General features: G+C 41.5%; 1 protein-coding gene across 10 annotated transcripts in view; it reads left to right on the top strand.

Moving 5' to 3' along the window:
- The window catches only part of LOC135901223 (spermatogenesis-associated serine-rich protein 2-like), a 57,696-nt gene extending 46,457 nt beyond the window's left edge, over window positions 1–11,239 (top strand). For all 10 annotated transcript variants that reach the window (XM_065430910.2, XM_065430907.2, XM_065430916.1 and 7 more), the window contains one exon: window positions 10,189–11,239. In XM_065430910.2, coding sequence (XP_065286982.1) covers window positions 10,189–10,560 — 372 coding nt within the window. In that variant the 3' untranslated portion in view covers window positions 10,561–11,239. The remainder of the gene's footprint in view (window positions 1–10,188) is intronic.
- Window positions 11,240–19,847: the final 8,608 nt, after the last annotated feature.

Raw genomic sequence — 19,847 nt, 5'->3', positions numbered from 1 at the left:
TATACTATGGCATCTTCTCATGCTCTCTTCATTTCAAAAGTGCTTATTCCGATTGAGTGTACCTCCGCTATTTCAGCAGACTTGTCCAGCAACGGCCATGTCATTACTCACAGTGTAGTCAACAAGTTGAACAATACTCAGCAAGACAAATTCAAAGTGGCCTTGATCTTTTTGTTGTTGTCAGTTTCCGTGGTATATCTCTTATCAGTGGTCTTGCACTGTCCAAACAAAAGAACTGATTGCAGCATGGATTACTCCAGATGCATACAAAATACGGTAAACTCTCAGTTGTACAAATGTCGGTTTAATGAATATTTCAGAAGAATGAACGTTTAGAAAATTGCTAGCGATTTTCCTATGTATTCTATGCAAAAATCTTTCAGCTAAACAAATTTCTGAATAGTGAATATTTCAGTTGAGCGAACTTGATCAGTGGACCCGGGCTCATTTTTAAAATCAGTTCAGCGAAGTTTTGCACTCAGCAACGCCAGCGTAGCTGGTGCTCACCACCTCCAAGGTACCCCTACAGCGGCGTAACAGTAACACCGGCTGCAATTAGAAACTGCTGGCATAAATCCTGCCTTCCCCTCTGTGCGGTAAAAGCGAGAGTGCAGAACAGCACAATGTGGTGATAGACCCCGGGATGTGGACAGGTCTGTCACCAGCTGGATATTGACAGCAACACTTCGTTTGAAGACTATGTGCAGTGTGACCGTGAGCTGGTTACCTATGCTGAACTATTAGATCCGGAAATTGTTTCCAGTGTTTGTCCCGAAGAAAAAGAGTGCGACGACGAAGATGCAAGGCAGAGGCAGATTCAAATCCTGTAATTCTAGGCAAGGCTGTAGGATGCCTTGGAAATTTTCGAGACTTCATGTCTCAGCAACAAGCTGTGCCAGAGGAATGCACAGAAACATGGACTCTTTGGACTGCTTTGTTACTTCTTGCACTTTAAGAGCACCAGTGCAAATGAAAATTAGTTTTTTTTTTCCAAAATGATATAGGCAGCAACGTAACTGTTACACACTTCGTATAGATTGATGTACATAACTTCATGAATTGCATTTCACACTTTTGACTTAATGTCTGCTGTGCCCTGTGCTGTTCCATATTCTAGTGACTATTCAGCTTAGTGAACTTTCAGTTAAGTGCACTATTTCCTTGGGTCCTTTGAAGTTCACTGTATTAACAAAAGGCATGCCATCAATCTTTTCAGTTTATCATATCAATGTATACCTGTCTACTTCTCTATTTAATATTTATTAAATGCTAGCACTGCTTTTAATATACTTATTTCCTACCACCATTGTTAACTTGCTTGTGACAATATATGCTGTAGAGCTTCCACAATGTGGTGCCAAATGCATGTAAATTAATGAACATAGAGTTATGTACACACCTTGCTGTGTGTGGCTAATCTTCCAGCTTAATTATTACTTTTTCAAATGAATTAGCCTTTCCTGCCGTCCATTGTTTAATTAATAGTCACCCGGTGGCATTAAAAGAAAAAAAATAAAGAGCAGCTATGTTAAAGGGCCCCTCACCAAGCAAACTTCGGTTATATACTGGAAGTTGTTACATGTCCTCAATGGAGCGTTCTGCCACAAAAAATGTTCAAATCAGCTCATTAATAGCCGAGATGGAAATATTTCAGTGCCGTGAGCCCATGATTTCAAGAGGCAAGCTTCACTGACAAATTAGACACTCTCTCCACTTGCTCCGTCTAGCTTCCGCAAGCGAAATTCCTTTCCTGCGTTCTCCCATACCGGACCTCGAAGATCGCGTGAGCCAGGTCATGGGGGCCCTGCCTTCTTCTTCTCCTCCCCCCCACCCCCCCACCTCTCTCTCTCTCTCTCTTTTCCGGCGTTGCGCACCAGCTGTTGTGATTGTCTCGTTTCATGCAGCACACGATTTTGTGCGCTGTGCGCAAGGACACATGACTAGCAGTATACTTCAGTGCTACACGAATAGTGAGGCAGAACAAGCGGATCGCAGAGCATGATCACACGCTGGAACACGGTAGAACATGGCATAGTTACGGAACCTGCGCACATGACTGCATGACTGTGGGAATAAGCAGACGAAGCAGAAGTGCTTCTCTCTTGCTTTGGTGCGAAGTAAAACAAAAAACACACAGACATTCCATTTGTGCATTTTATTATTTCTCCAAATTTCAATTCATCAACTCAAGCAACAGATCACACAAATAATAGATGTTGCCCTGAATAACTCTCGGAAGTTACGTGTCGCCACGACCGAGTTCACAGCACAAACACGTGTACGCAGGTGCATCAGCACGTGTATGTCATTCTCCAGCTTGGAGTGCGGTTTCCGTGAGGAGAAAAGAAAATGGCATTCGGTTTGAATTTTCAGACCTTTTCGCTGTGCATAAAGATATAATACTTTGTAGACGCGATCATTATCACACATTGTGTGCTCTACGCTTGTCAACTCAAAATGGCCAGACCTGGTGAGGCACCCTTTAAAGAACTCTGGAGAAAAGTGGCATGATTGTTCAGTTTCATTGGAATTATTTGATTACCAAAGTGCACCATGTGCAACTGTTTCTCAGTCTACTTGTGTATTGCTTTTCATTTTTCGAAACAGGCTTAAGTTTTGTCATTGCCTCTAGCAGCCGAGTATGATGTTCATCAACACCAGTGTATGACACATAAGTCTCTTTGCACTGATGACAAATGCTTCAGTAAGGTGCCAACTGAATTTTCTTGAGCTTCCTGCTGAAAAAGACTTTACTGACAATTGTTTACGTCTGGCATTTGTCACCAAAAATTAGATAAAATGGTGAATTATTATAAATCAAGACACGCACAATGAAAGGAATTTCCCCTTGGCATCTTTCATGACATTCATCAGACTTCTGCAATTTCCATCCATTCTAGCACTTCTTGTGTATGTGGAGTAAGACATAAGATATGGCAATACTGTTCCATCCTTCCTTCCTTCTTTTTTTATCTGTACTTCTTCACTTGATAACCTTATATATAAAAACTCGTGTGCAGCAGCTTATTTTGCTCCATAACTGAAGTGTGGTCCAAGTAGTACTAACTTTTTAAGTAGCTGTTGGCTCTGTAATCATGATATAAAGTCTCAATTTCTCGAAACTGACATGAATAATTAATTGCAGCATTTTTTATTTGATCTGATCAATATGCATGGCAAGCGCAGCATGGCTTCAGACATAAAAAAGGAGACTTCATGTCACCGAAAGAGGTGGTGGCAGTCGCATGCAAGCCTACCAACTCTCCCGATTTGACCAGGAGACTCCCGAATTCCAACCAATCCTTTCAATTGTGCGCGGATGGCCATAAATATCTTGAAAAACTGCCCCAACCCCACTGTGAAAAAGAACACACACAAGGCATCTGCATTATGCATCACAGCCACATTGTAATTGCCATTATATGCTAATTAGCTAGCCCAAGCCAGATTGAAAACCAAGCCATTTGTGTTTAGGGCAATGTCGGCCTGAGTTCACTTCAAGTCGAGACATGCGGTGAATAATGCATGTGAGGCATAGGTCTAATATGTGTTTTATTATGGCCGGTTCTCCTAAGTCAGCTTAAGTATGCTTCTTATAGCCCTTTATTGACGAGTGTTGCCTACAGGCAACACACTAGACTACTAGACTAGACTACTAGACTAGACTACAACATACTAGACAACAAATTTTTTTTCATGCCGAGTTTCAGTATTGAGCATAAAGTTTCTTTCTAAATGTCTTTGGCCAACACTGAATGACCAGCAGCAAGTGTCCTTTGTTGACGTTGAGCAGGAACACAGGATTTGAAAGCATGGTTAGAGGAGACAGACTGATGCAAGATCTCTGGGTGCAGTAGTGTCATGCACATGATGTAAAGCAATATAAATGTATACTTATGGTTCACATGTGATGAGAGCTGTCGGTACAAATTCCAAACAAAGCCACAGGTGGCTTGGGGTGAAGCCCATTTCGTTTTCAGTTTGTTGTTTCCCCCCTATGCTGAAAAAGTTATGGCAAAGTATTTTTTTCTTTTCAATGATTAAGCTTATTCTCGGTGTTTTGCCCATTGTGATAAAAAATTTTTTTTAGGTATTTATATGTGTCGTCATTAAAAAAAATGTGCTTCACCGCATAACGAAGCTGTATGGCGGCGAAGCTGACTTAAAAAGGAAGCTTTAACTCTGGGGTATCAATATAAATAAATGGAAACTGAGAAATCTTTCTTTCTCAGCAACCAATGCACCAAATTTGATGAGGCTTGTTGCATTTAAAAGAAGTTTAAATCTAGTGGCCGTTGCATGTAAAATTTTGATTTAAGCCATTAACCTTTTTATAAAAATTGTTGGAAATTTCACATTTTTATTAAACAAACGTGAAGTTTACGACTGTGTAAATCAGAACTGTCACAATTCTGTAAACTGCATCTAATAATACATCTAAAGTGGACAAAAGTGATGTATTATGCATCTCTCTCAAATAAACCACTAATATGCGAGTAGGACTCTTGAAAAACCCTCGTAAACGTTACAATGGATTCACACAGCATATAAATTGCTAAATCAAATTATTCCGCTTAAGATGCTCTAATGGATGCAGTTTACAGAGTTGCAATATCTGTTTTTGGTACAATTAGATTTGTAAGCCTTGTGCTTCTTTTTCAAATTTTTTTTAACCTTGCCAATTTTTCGAAATTTGCAAAAATTCAGGGCCTGAATCAAAATTCTGCATCCTACAGTCATTAAAGTTTAACTTTCTCTCTTAAATGCAACAAGTGTCACTGAAATCGGTCCGGAGGTTGCGTCATAAAAGCACTTCTGCATTTTAGATGTATATGAATAGGTGGTGTCAGAGTTGCCCCGGAGCTAAAGCTTCCCGTGAGTCCATTATGCACACTCCTCAATGCATGTCTCGATCAAGCGAATCGAGTTTGGCCTGCAGTGCCTACACACAAATGGCTTGGATTTAAATCTAGCTGCAGCTATTACTACGTAGTGCATAATTGCAATGACGATACAACTGGGCTGCATGATTTTATGGTGAGGTTGGGGCAGTTTTGGTGGAGATTTATGGCTATATCTGTACATTCTGGAGGATTGTTCGGAATTTGGGAGTCTCCCAGACAAATTGGGAGAGTAGGCAGGTATGGCACTGGCATCTGACCACTGGCAACTGACCTCCAACAGAGCACATAATTCTTTCCTTCCCATCTCGTCATCTTGGCCCCTTCCACCAAAAAGGGAACCTACAGTGACACATCAACCGGCTAACACACGACACTACCTCACATTCCTCCTTTGACATTGAATAGCACACCTCTCTTTTTAATTCTACACCCTCGTCACTAACACACTCGTTTGTTTCCTCGCTCACCTGCCTTATCCCTCTTTCCTCTTTAGAAGAACCGTACCTATATATGCTGTGCCGAGGAAAGCATATGTCGCCTTGAAAGAGACAACTCCACTTGTGGAAACGTTGGCTCCAGCTTTCACTTTGTTCTCCTTTTGCTTATCGTCTTGAATTTTCATCTCCCGCCTTCCCCATGTTTTCCCTGGCATCATAGCGGTAAGTCTGAGCTCAAGACAGCTGGGAATAGGATAACACTAAACGCAGTGGTCTTGATGCTAAAAAACTAGCATTTGGTGCAGCAAACAAACAACGTACACACACCACCTTTTTGAAATGAGACATGGGAGTGCATGTCCTGTGATCTGCAGCAGCAGCTTACGGTGCCGCTTCTGAGTAGCTGCAACAAGTTTTACTTGTGCTAGAGGCAACTACTGGTACCATTTTGAGCTTTTTTGTACTCTACCTTGGCCGTGGCTTGGAATTCGTCGTTCTTCCGGCTGTCGGAAGATGCCTCTAGCAGGTTAGAGCCTTTCCCAGCCACCTGCAGGCAGCACCAGCATGAAGCACAGACTTGCGCGCTTGTGTGTTTCCTTTCATGAAGGCATGGTGCGTAGCTGACAAGTAGAAAGGTTGGCATGGTGTTTGGCAAAAACCTAAATTTTGTGGCATACTGCCTTGAAACTGCCATTACATTGTGCTTGCTATTGCTGAAGAAAGCATGTTGCATGACAGCATTGCTGTCCCAGTGTTGGTACATGCAAATACAAAAGTTGTTCACAGGCACAGCCTTTTGAAAGTACATTGTATTGCAAGTGCCGTTGCTAAGCAAAGCATGTAGTATTCTGGTCAGCAGCATAATATGATGGCAATGTCCTGCTGCCCTATAAAAAAAAATGTTTTGAATTATGGGTATATTATGTGATTATTTGATACGAAAGTTAAGGGGCTTCTTTTGTTAAAGTGAGCACTAGACTGCAAGGTTTATTCGCAATAATAGCAGCTTGCATTTAATTTAAATTGGGGTGGAAATGCAAGGCACATAGGCACTTTGTTGCAACTAAAGAACACCATGTCAAATTTTGTCTTGAGCCCTCTCTATAGACCTCCCCCTGTTTGCAAGCAGCGTGAGGCCACTGCAATCGCCCTGCCCATCTGTCACGCTAGAGGAGCGGACTCAAACTGGCAAAAAATTTTCAGCCGGCCAGATCTCCTTGCATAAGAGTGGTGCTTGTCTAAATTCCTGTGACCAGAATTTCTGGTATTGCAATTTTCGAAAGTGTCAGCACTTACAAACAGTGCTTAGAAAATATGGCACAATAACGCATTGTTTTTACCATGTGCATGGTTCCTTTAAGCCAGCATATGGTGATTTCATAAGAATGTCACGTCTGTAGATAATAGAGCAAGTTTTATTGCTCTTCAAAAGCGAATGTTTACCGCAGATTTGCGCAGTTTCATGGTGCAAAGGCAAAAATAACTGGTCTTTGAAGAAACATTTGCATTGCATCAACGTGAATCTACCTTGTCTCCCATTACACAAGGTCATCTTAATCAATATGCAAGATAAACATCGTCTAGAACTATCAGCCATCGTCATGCAAACAAACAAAATGTGCTTTTGTACAGAATTCGTTGCATGGTAATGTCACTGTGCCCAATGTTTGCTGCCTCCCATTGCTGCTTTCAACTTGAGAAGGGCAATATTTCTTGTTAATATGTGTTGTCAGAGCACTGAATTGATGTCGTTAAGGGCATCAACAATATATACAACAGAAAATTCAAATTGTTTTTTCAGGATCCGTGTGATGTGTGGTAAAACGTGATAACTTGAGGGGATTCCCTTTTGTGTAGCACTGGTGAATATATTATAGTAACATATGCACATCTTTGTGGCAAAGCGCTTGCGCTTCCAAATACCTAAAAACATGCCAGTAGCTCATGCATCAGCCTATTCGCAACTCCACCTAAATGCTCGCCACCTAGCGGCCATACGAGAACCAGCCAATCTAGGCTCAGCTGCAGGTTTTCACATTACAGCGTGCGCTGTAACATTGCCTCGTAGTTCTCAAATTGTCGTGATGCAGCCACACAAAAGCCTGAAACAGAAAAAAAGAAACAGATATAGAATTTTGCTGTGTACAATTATGTGTGTCATTGCAGTGGAAGGACAGCGTTTAGTTGTTTCCCGAAAGTAGCCGACGACACTCAACAGAGAGCAACATGGATAAGAAACTTGCGCATTTGGGGAAAAGGTGACTGACGTTGAGGTGGTTTGTTTGAAAACACTTCTCTCGAGATGACTCCTGTATTCCCAGCGAATAGACCATTGCTTTCATTTTGTATATTTTAAATATGTTGCTGGCATTTCAAATCGCGGAGTGTACTTCGTTTAGGCATGTGCTTTAATAAATTAGTGGTGCACATTTAAGTCTTGTTTAGTTTGGTTAGTTTAGTTTTCTGCCCCAGCATTACTGTTACTAATGCCTTAAGCAGCAGGAATATTCTCACTAACATACTTGTCTGCAGGCACTGGTAACAGTAACAATAACTAGCTCAGAAAGTCTGAAGGTGATCATGACACATGTTATGCCGCGAGGCAACATATCATTTTGATTGCATGCTAAGCAGAAAATGCTGTTTTGTCTTTCAATGTGGTGAGTTGTCACCTTATTTTCTCGCGAGAAATTTAGAAGCAACTGCAAACAGCGCTTGTTTCATATTGGGAGCATTTGGCCTGGGCGCAGCGCCGCTAGTTTGCTTTCAGACGCTGTGCACGCTACCAAATTCGATTATAATTGGTTCAGTTTGTTTCCAAGTCATGCATTTACACTAATAAAAGCGACCTTTCTCAAACGAAAACCCTCACCATATTTTGGAAACCTATTCGAAGAAACGCGATTTGGTCCAATTGGTTGTTATTTACTTCTCACATTTTACCGAGCACGAACAAGTTCCAGTCAGACGCAGACTACCTTATCACACGGATCAGCTAACTATAAAGAGAAGGGTGCACCCCGACTCGCAAACGGATGCTCAGTTGTTTTTATCCGAAGACATACTGACCAGGTAACTTAACAGTTTTTAGCTTTGTTATATCAGTGCACAGTATCCGTATTTACCTTGTGAAAGCAGAACAGACGCTAGTGCCTATATGTTGTGGGATGCTATGTGATATAGTGCATCATGAGTCACAGTTCAGAGTTGGCTATGAAGCTCGAAAATGGTCAAGTATAGTATCTGTAGCAGTGGAACAACACCGCGAACAAGTTCTTGCACCTTTCATCGGCAAATACTTCCCTTCGTTCACCTCCGGCTTGCTTGAAAGGCTCCTTGGCTTTAAAAAAAAGACTGATGTGGTGCGCTAGACAGGCCAGACGTTTGCATGCGCAGCGCAATGATTGCCGCGGTTTCATCGCTGAAATACGCAAGACCGATCAGACTAAGGTGATCGGCAGCAAGGACTCCTTTCGGCTTCGACAAAACACCTCGACTCTACGCCACAGACTAGAAACTTTAGCACAGCACCAAGCGAAAGAGCTGTCGTAAACCTGGATGGATATCGTAGCCATCTTCGTTTATTACAGGTAACGGATCCTGGAGTTATGCTTCTGAAAACTTGTTTCAGCACATGGCACAGACAGCACTGATGGCACATAGATATATGTGCCCATTGATTGTCACATCTTGTTCATTTTTACTTGTGCATATACACTCGAACACATTTATAACTAGCTCAACAGAGCTGTGAAAAGTGGTTCTTATATCAGTAATTCGTTACACACTCGCCCTTAATAACGCTCAAAAATTAGCCACATTGAAGATGGCATCATTAGTTGCAATTCTGAAGCACTTTGGTCCGAAAACTAGATTTTCATTGTCATTTTTCTTCCTGCTGCATTCCCGCACCTAGCTGCAAACTTCCATTAGGAACGTCCATCTAAAGAATGAAATACATGCAGTGTCATGTAGTTCTTTCAAAACTGCGCCTAGTTCCGATCATCTGTCATTTTGAGACTGCAAGCGCAGCCACTATATTTTATTAGAGAGCTTGTGATATATTTTACTGCCAGCAAGACATGACTGTATTCGGTACAAAAGAGCGAAATATTCTAGTTGGCAGGAAGCATAAACATTCGAAACTACTGCAGCATGCTGCCATTTTGCAAAGGTCTCTGACATCATGGTCTCGGCATTACGACTGCGTGTAAGCCACACAGGAGCCGTGAAATTACATAATCTATGTCGCTTCAGGCGGGAAAAAACATGCTGTGTTCATGAGGGAAAATGTCACCACGAGCCATTATCAGCAATCAGCAATGAGTAAAAGCTGATTTAGGTTCGAGCCGCCCCGCACAGCAAGCCGCACCGCACGCGTGCGGTCATGCGAAAAAATTGCGCATGTTGGAACACTTGTGCACAAATTTCGGTTTACACTGTGTACACAGTACACACACCGTGTATAACGCACACCGAAAATTCAAGAAATTTGACAGTAAAGTCGGGGTGCAGGTTATATAAGAATTTTTATTATAAGATTGTGGAGGTTCACAGAAAAAAAGAAGGTACATGCATCCATGTGGTGACACTAGCACCAAGCATTGCACTGTGCAACTTCACCACGCCAAGGCCTGACGGTGGCTGTGTTTTTACAACCAGGGCCCTACTGCACGTTTGCCACTGACATTCACAGCGTTACTGGCACTCTTTGCATGCACTGGGAGAAGTCTGTTAACTCGGGTGTAGCTTCAGAATGCAATGCCCCATTGTTAAATGTAGAAGGAAATTGAACATTTCGGTGTTGATGATTGGGCCTCTTGATAAAGTGCTTGTCTCTCTCGCAGGGCACTGGCGGCTATAGTCGTCCCTCAGATGGCCGTTCCGCCAAGGTGTACACCAATAGCCACCGCAGTACCTACACTGGCTCTTCCCCTGGTGGCTCTCGTTCAGGCAACTACTCGCGTGGTGGCCGTGGCCGCCGGCCAGATGACACACGCTATGGAGGTTCAGATCGTGGCGGTGGCCGGGGTGGATATGGGGGTGGAGGCCGGCCTCACCGTTTCAACACAAGTGGCACAGGCCGTGGCCGCTACACAGCTGAGTTGGGTCGCCACACGGCTGAGCTGGGCCGCCACACAACTGAGTTGGGCCGCCACTCATGGGATGAGGACAGCACTAGGAAGCCTTCACCGGATGGATTGAATGGCCAACTTTAGGCCCTTAATCTTTCGTTTTTTCCCTTGGAGCACCATTGTCCCGGGACGTTTCCCCATTCTGGGTGTCCCCTTCCCCCTTTATTTCCTTTTCTTTTTTTCTTTCTGTGGCAGTGCAATATCATGTCCAGGCACCAGGAAATGTACATGTGTGCTCCCCCCTCCCCTCTTGCACTTGTTTGTGCCTGGTTCTCTATGGCTTGTGCCAAATGACAAAAAGGCATAACCTTGGGTTTCTTGTAGTGTGTGCCTTAACACAGTTTGATGTGGGACCTCCTGGGAGTGCTGTAAGGGCATGAAGTGTGCTGGCATTCTTGTGGTTCATCAGCACATTGACACAGTCATAGGTTTGCATGTGTGCCCAGTCTTTTTTTTTTTTTTTTATAAGTGCACAGTAGTTCCCACCAATCCTTCCTGTTCCTGCCCAGAGCCCCTACTGCAGATTCTGAATAGTGCTATCCCATTTGATGAAAGCTGTTTCCTTCACTTACAAGAGCTGCACAGTAACCCTGCCTCCATTGGCTCATGTGCTCTGTTAGGTGGCGACAGGAACCTGAGTTGCCATGTTTTGTGCAGAGGTTTTTCCTGATAGGTCAGCGTCTCAAGGAACTCTTTCTGCACTTTGTTGTTTCACCTATGTTTTTGCATGCACAGATAAAATTGCTGAGTTTGGTTGCTGGCCTCTCTCGAGTGTTATTTTTATATATATATACATATATATATATATATATATATATTTTTACTGTGTTCTGTAGTAGGTCTACAAGTCTTCCTTTGTTAGAAATATTTAATTTTTTCTGGCATGTACATCTGTATATACATAAATATTATATAAAGGTTGTGTACATAATTAAAATTGGGGATGAATTGTGTGCACGTTACAAGTGTAACGCTAACCCTTTATACCCAACACCTAAACTTTTCAGAATGTGCGTATTTTACTAAGCCTAAGTTGTAGCAAGCGTTATGTTACAGAGCTTTTGTATATTCAGCAATGTGTGGTGCAGACTATGTTGTTATAGTTGAGTAGACTAACTGCTTTTTATGTCACTTGTTTTATGTCTTGAGCCACTGAACAGGACACTAGTTACGACTTTATACACTATGGAGTGCCTTTAGCAGCTTTTTTTGTGTTTTTATGTACTTTACATCCATTCCTGGATATGGCTGGCGATACTCATTTAGGTTACAAGAAGGGTTAAGCTGCCCTGTCTTATCTCTGTGTTACAAATGTTTTGAGCAATCATTTCCACGTATACTTCCTGTGAATGCACACTATTGTCCAAGTTTTATTTAATACACTTTTACCTAGAATGTTATGTGTCTGTATATTGACATGGAAGCAGTCTCTTCTTTGCAAGCACTTTCGTTCTTGCATTGCAAGGCAGTTAACTCTGCCTAGTAAACAAAGTAAAGTGTTGCATTTTGGTACTCTGTCCACTGAACAAAATAAAAGTTGCTTGGTGCCTGAATCCGCCTAGTTTACCGTGTTTTTTTTTTTTTTTTACATGCAAGTCTGCAGTGCGATTGACAGTAGGGAAAAATTACCTGCAAAGGAACAATGTAAGCAATGTACCTAATAGCCTTTCAGTGCTCATTAAAAAATAACATTAAAATCCCATTTTCTTAACATTGCATGAATGAATATAAAGCTTGTTGCACATTACAGATGTTTGTGGGATAGCTAGTGACATCTAAAGTAAGAGAACATCATTCTTGCATGCGAAATTAATAGAAGTAGCAGCAATCAGAAAATGGGTGAAGATTGCCAGTAAGCCCTGCATGGTTAGCCGAGTTTCGCTAGGTAAACATCGCTTTCAAATAACTTTAGCACATATGTTGCAATTGCATGTGGTATTAAGTTGGTCAGTGTACCTGGCCATGTTCATTTGCAGGAATTTGTGGAAGTACTTTCAGAAAAGCAGTACTAGAACCTCGTTCATACGTTTTTTGGGAAAACATTCTAACTAGGAAAACGTACAATCCGAGATCCAAGATTTTACAGACTCTATTATGGTTGACATCTACAAAATGTGAAGCGTTGCATGAAATGTTGCGGCACAAGATACTGGCGCGTGTGGCTTCGACACGCTGACGTTTGCACTTCTCGCATTCGGCCTGAGCCAGCAGCTTCTTCATGGCCACAGCAAACGAAATCGAGCTTGTGGGCGATGCTGGTGTACGATGCTGCCACAGCGAAACATGACTCTCGCTTTGCGCATTCTTCAGCAGCTGGAACGATGGTGCATTTGGATTTGTGCGTTGTGAAACAGATGGGTGTAAAGGCTTATCACAATAGAGTGCATGCCACAACCCGCGAGATTTGCTAGTACCAGAAGAGGAAACTGAGTGTGTGCCAGCATTTTAAAGTGACGGGAGCCAGCGAATACTGGCCAGCTGCAGAAAAGCTGTGCATGGGCACCTACTGCTCTCAAACATAGGTGCCTTGCGTCTTGTTCACTTGTGACCTGGCAGCCGGAAAACATATCATATGACCGCAGTTTGGCGATGTACTGAACGTTGGTGCCGAAAAATTGTGTTTTCGGGGAGCATATTAACCGTTAAAAAGCATAATTGTATTGGGTCTCCTTTTTTTTTTTTTGTCTATCACGATTGCTAGTGCTGGGAAATTGTACGAAACAGTATCATATCAACGATGTACTGTAGTCGCTTATGGTTACAGTAATCAATGCCTACATGTACGGAATTTTGTAGAATTGGCTAAATTAGTATAGCAAAAAAAGTCTTCTAGGTGAACCCTCCTAGACTCTGGCAACTATGGCTGTTGGGTGTTGCTGCTACTGTCCTGCCGAATAGCTCACCCACAGAAAGTGAAGGAAATGCATGCCCAAAGATGGAATTGCCAAACTTCTACCTTAATTCCTGCTCAACAGCCTAGTGCTAACCATTAGGCCACAACCACACGCATACTTCTCTCATGCCAACACCAGTAGCTCTTTTGGATGATTGCCACATGCATCACGCTACGCAGCATGTGTACATGAGAGTATATTTACTCAAAAGCACATGTGGGCATGCCAGTTTACATTTGGCCACAGAAGCTGGAATGAAATAGGCAAATAATAGTCAAGTACTAACTGCTTTTTATGTCACTTGTTTTAATTATGCACGAGATCAACATCGTACTTCTCTCTGGGAATACCTCTCCTCACCATTATTCCCTCGACAAACAAAGCATCGCCTTAATCCTTGTGACATCACCGCATTGATGTATGGTAGTGTTTATTTGCATGAACTGCTGCCTGCATTTTGGCATAGCTTGTGAACAATTTATAGTTCTTAAACATAAACATTGCATAGCATTAAAGGTGTGTCCTGTACGTGTCATGTACAAACATACCCATTGTATGAGATTACACATTGCAATGTAGGATCACAATAAAGACAGTTATGCTCAGTGCATATTTTAGTTTTGCTTATAGCATTTAATTAACTGCTTTTAGTAGATACCAACATGTGCATCGGATCTGCATAACTTTAAATATAAAGATTACATGGAACTTTAGTATAGGTGCAGTACCAAAAAACAAAAAGCATGTGGAGGGTGAATAAAAAAAATTAAGGATTAAAAACATAACAAATAAATTGGTCACAATTTAGCATAAAATATTGAATTTAGCCCTAAAATTGCACAGAGCCTAAAAAAAAAATTCCTGAATGGTTGAGCAAACATTTCCGTCAGTGTGCTGAAGAGTGGCACCCAAGTATACCAGAACAGAAATGGTTACGTTTGAGTTCAAAGTGAAGCAATGTTTCAAGGACTTTAGTAAAGCAGAAAATAGTCAGCAACATACTAAACTGCAATCTATGACCTCACCTTTCCCTCAAAGAGGGCACCAGCAGTGAGGCACGCAAGATTAATCCTCTATAAATAATAGTTTATAGAAGTGACGGCAAGTCTACCTTTTCAGGAATGGAATAGATGCTGAAAATCTGGGGTTTTCTCATGAGACTGGACAGAAAGCTTACGTAGCATCATACTTTTTTCCGAAATCTAAATGCTCGCTGTGATGGAAGGTGATGACTGGAGAATTTGAATAACTGGATCACCTAGCTATAGTGACACTTTTGCCAATGAATCTGCCATTTTGTTAGCCCTTAAAGCCTAGGTGCCCAGACCAATAAATGTTAAGCGGTGAGACACTCTGACAATTTGAACACTAGAAAAATCTGCACATCACTCGAATCACAGAAGAAGGAAAACAGTGAATGTGTGCCAACCACTGCGGGATCTGCTGATGAATTTAATTTATGGAGAGCTAGAAGTATACACTGCCAAAATTATGCAGAGAGATAGAGAGAGTGATTGTGGATAGAAAAAGGCACTCTTTTCTGCAGCCCTTTACAGAGCATGGCTCAGTGCCTTAGAATTCTTAAACATGGGTGCAAAGTCTATAGAGGGCCAATGCCTCACTTTGCTTTGTGAGGCATCAGTCACAATAACATTTGTCGACATGTATTCATAAAGTAATATTGTGAGTTAGTAGCATTCAACATCTGGTAAGATGGGAGCTTTGCTTTACTAGGGAAAATGCTGAACTGAATCTGAATGGAAATAATATTGTAGGAAATAGGAGCCTTCTCACGAATTTGACTATTTAACAGATTGAGGATAGTTTGTAGCAAAATAAATTGAAATGTGTGGAATTGAGGCTGGCGCAAAGCAAAGAACTGTGCTGGCTGTGAAATGAGAGCTGTTTAGAATCAACTTCTCAGGGACTTGAATATGCTTAATTTGGATGACTAAAGAAGCACAAACTGGATACAGACGTAAAAAGGCACATACACACACACACACACCAACGTCATCCATGTGGAATACCAATATGCCAAGCAGCCACCCTGGTGAGCATATGCTTAGAAATGTTTGTACCAGTCAATAACCAAAACTAATTAAGTTACAATAAGAGCAAAAATACTGACCTTCATGCAGATAAAAAGATTATTTTCAACAAATTTATTTAGCCCTAAACAAAGTCGCAAGGCCCATTTCTTCTGATGAATAAGGCTATTTGTCTCAGAAATTGGCAAGTTTATTGATGTTTCTGTACGTAATTTTTTCTCGTGGTGATTAAACTTGCTTTGAGTGGGCTTTTACTTGTACAGCTTAATTGTGACCTTTATAGAGCATTGCCCACTTCAACAACCTGAACACCAGTTATGCTACGACAAATGAATGAACCGTGGTGCAGTAATCATTGGTGCAACCAAGACTTTGTGTAGAACGAACTCATGATGGTTTTTAAAGGACTCTAAAGAGAGTAGCATATATATATATATATATATATATATATATATATATATATATATATATAGTGTCAAAAATTAAAGTTGCGCCATACGTCGAAACGTTCTTTAATGTTCAAAAGTTTCGCCTGGCCCACCGGCCGAAACATTTAGACATTGAAGAGTGTGTTTCCATGTGCATTTTCATTTTCACGCTACAGCAAAAGAGCCAGCCTGCTTTTTTTTTACCACACACCCACACACACATACACGCGTACACATGGTATATACCAAGCAGTATAAGGTTCCACTTGCGTGGTTATGTGAATATGTCAATAACTTGGTTTTCTAACAGTGTGAGCTGGAGACCAGCCTTTCTGCCGATTCTACAGCTGAAACTGTGTGCAAAATAAAGTAAAATAAATTTAAAACCTATGAAAATATTTGTGCTGCAGTTTTTTGCAACAGGACATTTTCTAGTGACAGAAGAGGATGTAGTTGGTGTGAATTAGTTGACAGCGTCCCATATTGTGCAACGCGTGCCAAAATTAATACTAGGAAAAATGTCGAACCAAATCTGAATGGATCATATTGTAGCAAATAGGGGTCTTCTCATAAACTTGTACGTTCAACGATTTTGAAAGCCATTGTGATTTCCTGTTCATTGTGCTTCCGTTAGCAGTCAATGAAACTTCTCAAACGAATACTCCTATTGAACAGAGAAATTTATGGCATCTTTGTTTGTTTGTTTCGGAGCACTCTGGAGCACTCTAGAGCACTCTCATGAGCAGCATTGTCTTTGACTGGTCAAATGAGAGTGTACGCCTTGCGCTTGACTAGTTCTTTTCAATCGCTCTCCTCCTACGTCGATCACTCTCAGGTGCTTTGAGTCCTAGCTGTCATCAGAGCAGTCATCAAGATGATCGTTTCATGTCAGATCGTCACAGCAGAGCGTCGCCGCTGTTGACAACGGCCCACCGGAACCTAGGCAACCGAGGCTATAGCATATGGTGGCCCCATCTCAACCAAACACTGTCACAACGGTGCGTCTGCAATTTTTTCCTGCAGCACCAGGATCTTTGGATAGGCAAATTGGGACGTTTGCTGTAGTCACGTCGTAGTTTTGCATCTGCCATTTCCTCCTCCGAGAGCAAGTCGCATGTTTGACTTGTGTGCTTCTCCTCAACCTCCGAATTCGAGGAATGCGTGATCTGTCCGACTCTGATTTGGAGGGAGGCGACCAGTGGATACTATGTAGTGTTGATTTAAGGGAGTGCACACTAAATGAATTTGTTAGTGCAAATTTTAAATATTTCTGGTGCACAAATGATGATTTTAAGGGATACGCGAATTATGGGTTTTTGGATCGAAGTATAGGGAAATAAATAAATTAATGGCCTGACCTCTCCGTGTGATAGACATTAACTGTGTTTTGAGATAATTAAAGTATTGAAAATATTTTGGCAGGTTTCAGCATATCCTCACCTGTACCATGCGGCGTAAAGCTTATTATTTTTTTTCTGGCTTATAATTTAAGACCCATTATATAGCATCCCAGCAAACTTGACCTTAATTGTGTTCCCTCTCTCCTTTATTTTAAATACCGTTTAAACAAGTTGGCTTGAAGAGGTCAACAGTTCGCATGGATACCTTCTGCATGCTTGGTTACCATGGTCATTTTTGGCAGGGGGGAGGGAAGCTGGGTCAGTAAACCTAGCTCTGGGAGGGGATACAACCGCCACCCCCTACTTCCATCGGTGTACTGGGTGTAATATAGCTTTTTCGGGGTGCAAATTGCAGGACAGAGAAGATCGCACACATCTTGTATGTCTGCCCTTGTCTGTGTGTCTGTGTACTCCTCTTCTAAAAGCTGTTTCACCGACTAGCCCAACAAGAATGTTTCGCCAACTAGCCCAACAAGAAATACTCCTACAGAGGTGTAATGGCCACACACTTGTAAACAAAGAGGTGCAAAGGAAGCCTTGCTAGCTTAATTTTAAAACAAAAAAAATGGCAGAGTATGTTTTAATTATGCACAGGCAATAAATGTTTAACACAGTTTTGTGGGCTACTTCAGTTTTCAAGGTTGCAATTATTTTGTGCCAGGTGTTCCGACGCTGAATTTATCTAGAGAAGATACATGTGTGGCTGCCTGCATGCAGGCTGTCAAAGACAGAACTGACTTTTATCGCGAGAGGTAAATGGCGCTAAACTAAAATAAAATAGCGCACACCACACACACAGTGTTGCAAAGGCGACATGCAATAAGCGTCTAGGAACATTGAGAGTGCAATCATTCAGTGACCATTATTTAAGTATTCATGCTCCATATATCTACTTGTAGCATAAAAATTACCATGTGCAAAATTTTCTTTTAATGTTAATCTTGCACCTCGTTCACACTACCTTAATTTCCGTACCACGCCCATTGGACATCGCTAGCACGCTAACGATGGTCTGAAACGCCGCTTTCGATACCTTCCGTGCCGCTCACGGACACACTGCACCATGGGACGTGAAGGAGGACAACTATATTTTTGTTTTCTAAGCAGCTCGCTTTTTCCCCACTAGGCGTCAATTTTTAATGCACTCCGAATTTTCGCGATCGTCAAAGTAGAAAGCAAAAATAGCCACCTCTGGAAGCGGCATGCGCGCTTCGAAATATTGCAGACCTGGCGATTCCGCTGCGTTTTGCAGCATGGTCTTATCGATGGACCGAACAGCAGCCAGTCCGAGGATGCGGTCTTTTCGTCGTACTTTGACCTCAGAATAAAGAACCAACTTTGAACTCTGAGAGCAACAACGATGTAAGCCAGCCTGAAAAATCAGCGGATCCGCAGCCCAGCACACCAAACTGTAGTGCTTGCACTTACATTGTTGTAGTGAAATGCATGTTCAATGAAAAATTTTTATTTTTTCGAATATTGTGCCTGCTAGATCGACGTCAATACTTTTTATGTCTCATAATTTTTGTTAATTTTTTTTCTTAGTAGATACAAGTGTGTCTTTAAAAGGTTTGTTCAATTTTATCCCACAATTTTGATTCTGGCAGTTTACATCTTTTTTATGACATACATCTCGTTAATAAAATTTTTATGCATGAAAAGTGCATTCATTCTGCTTTTTGTTTATGTATTACATAAAATAACCCAGACAACACACTGATGTCCTTTGGATATCCCTGGGATGTCCTGCTTAGGAGGTGTGGGATGTCCCTGGGATGTCCCATACAAATCCCCAAATCCTCCCAAATGAGACAAAAAACTACATCCATGGGATCTTCCATTATGTGTCCTTTCCGGGGCATTCTGGGATCATATTTGGATATCCAGGGGATGTCTATTAAATGTGCTCTCCGGGACATTCAGGGATCACATTTGGATGTTACATAATCCGCTGTTCCTAAAAATTACCAGTGCATGCAGCATTTAAAAGGCAGGTACCTATAAATACAAAGAATCGTCTTTTTGAAAGTTGTACATTTTTTTCAAACATTTTTTCACTAGTCACCTTCAATATATTCTTCCCGAGATTCACTCGTTTTCCTGCTTTTTCCCAAAACTGCAGGCTTATGGCTTTCAGTGGTTCTGTTGTTTTCCTCTTTGTTTTATATTTACCAAATTGTGAGAACACTGGAAACATTGCTGAGGGGGCAGAAGCACACGTATCCAGCTACACAGCAATGGGTGTGTGTAAGTTCCCAACATAAAATGGACAACAATGTATATTTTCCTCCGTGTTTCAATTCCAAGCCTGAAACAAGAGCTTTAAGATGTATTTAGGATGAGGAAACGGTAAAAGAGCAAATGACAAACGTACTAAAGGCCATCATGCTGTAACAGTTCTAGAACAGAATTAAATTATAGAAAAAGTAATGTGACAAGGCAGCGAATATTGGAGTACACTGAAGACGGGAAGTTTAGAAATGCTGTGAGAGAAAAATGAATGGTTAAAACGTAGTATTTCTGGATTTTTTGTTGCAAATACATGACACTAATTCGTGTTAGACAATGTACTATAAATTAGACAGTAGTTCACGACAG

The sequence above is a fragment of the Dermacentor albipictus genome, chromosome 1, assembly GCF_038994185.2.
Source record: "Dermacentor albipictus isolate Rhodes 1998 colony chromosome 1, USDA_Dalb.pri_finalv2, whole genome shotgun sequence".
Lineage (NCBI taxonomy): Eukaryota > Metazoa > Arthropoda > Arachnida > Ixodida > Ixodidae > Dermacentor > Dermacentor albipictus.
Note: the sequence above shows the minus strand (reverse complement) of the source record. Positions and strands in the feature narration are given on the sequence as shown.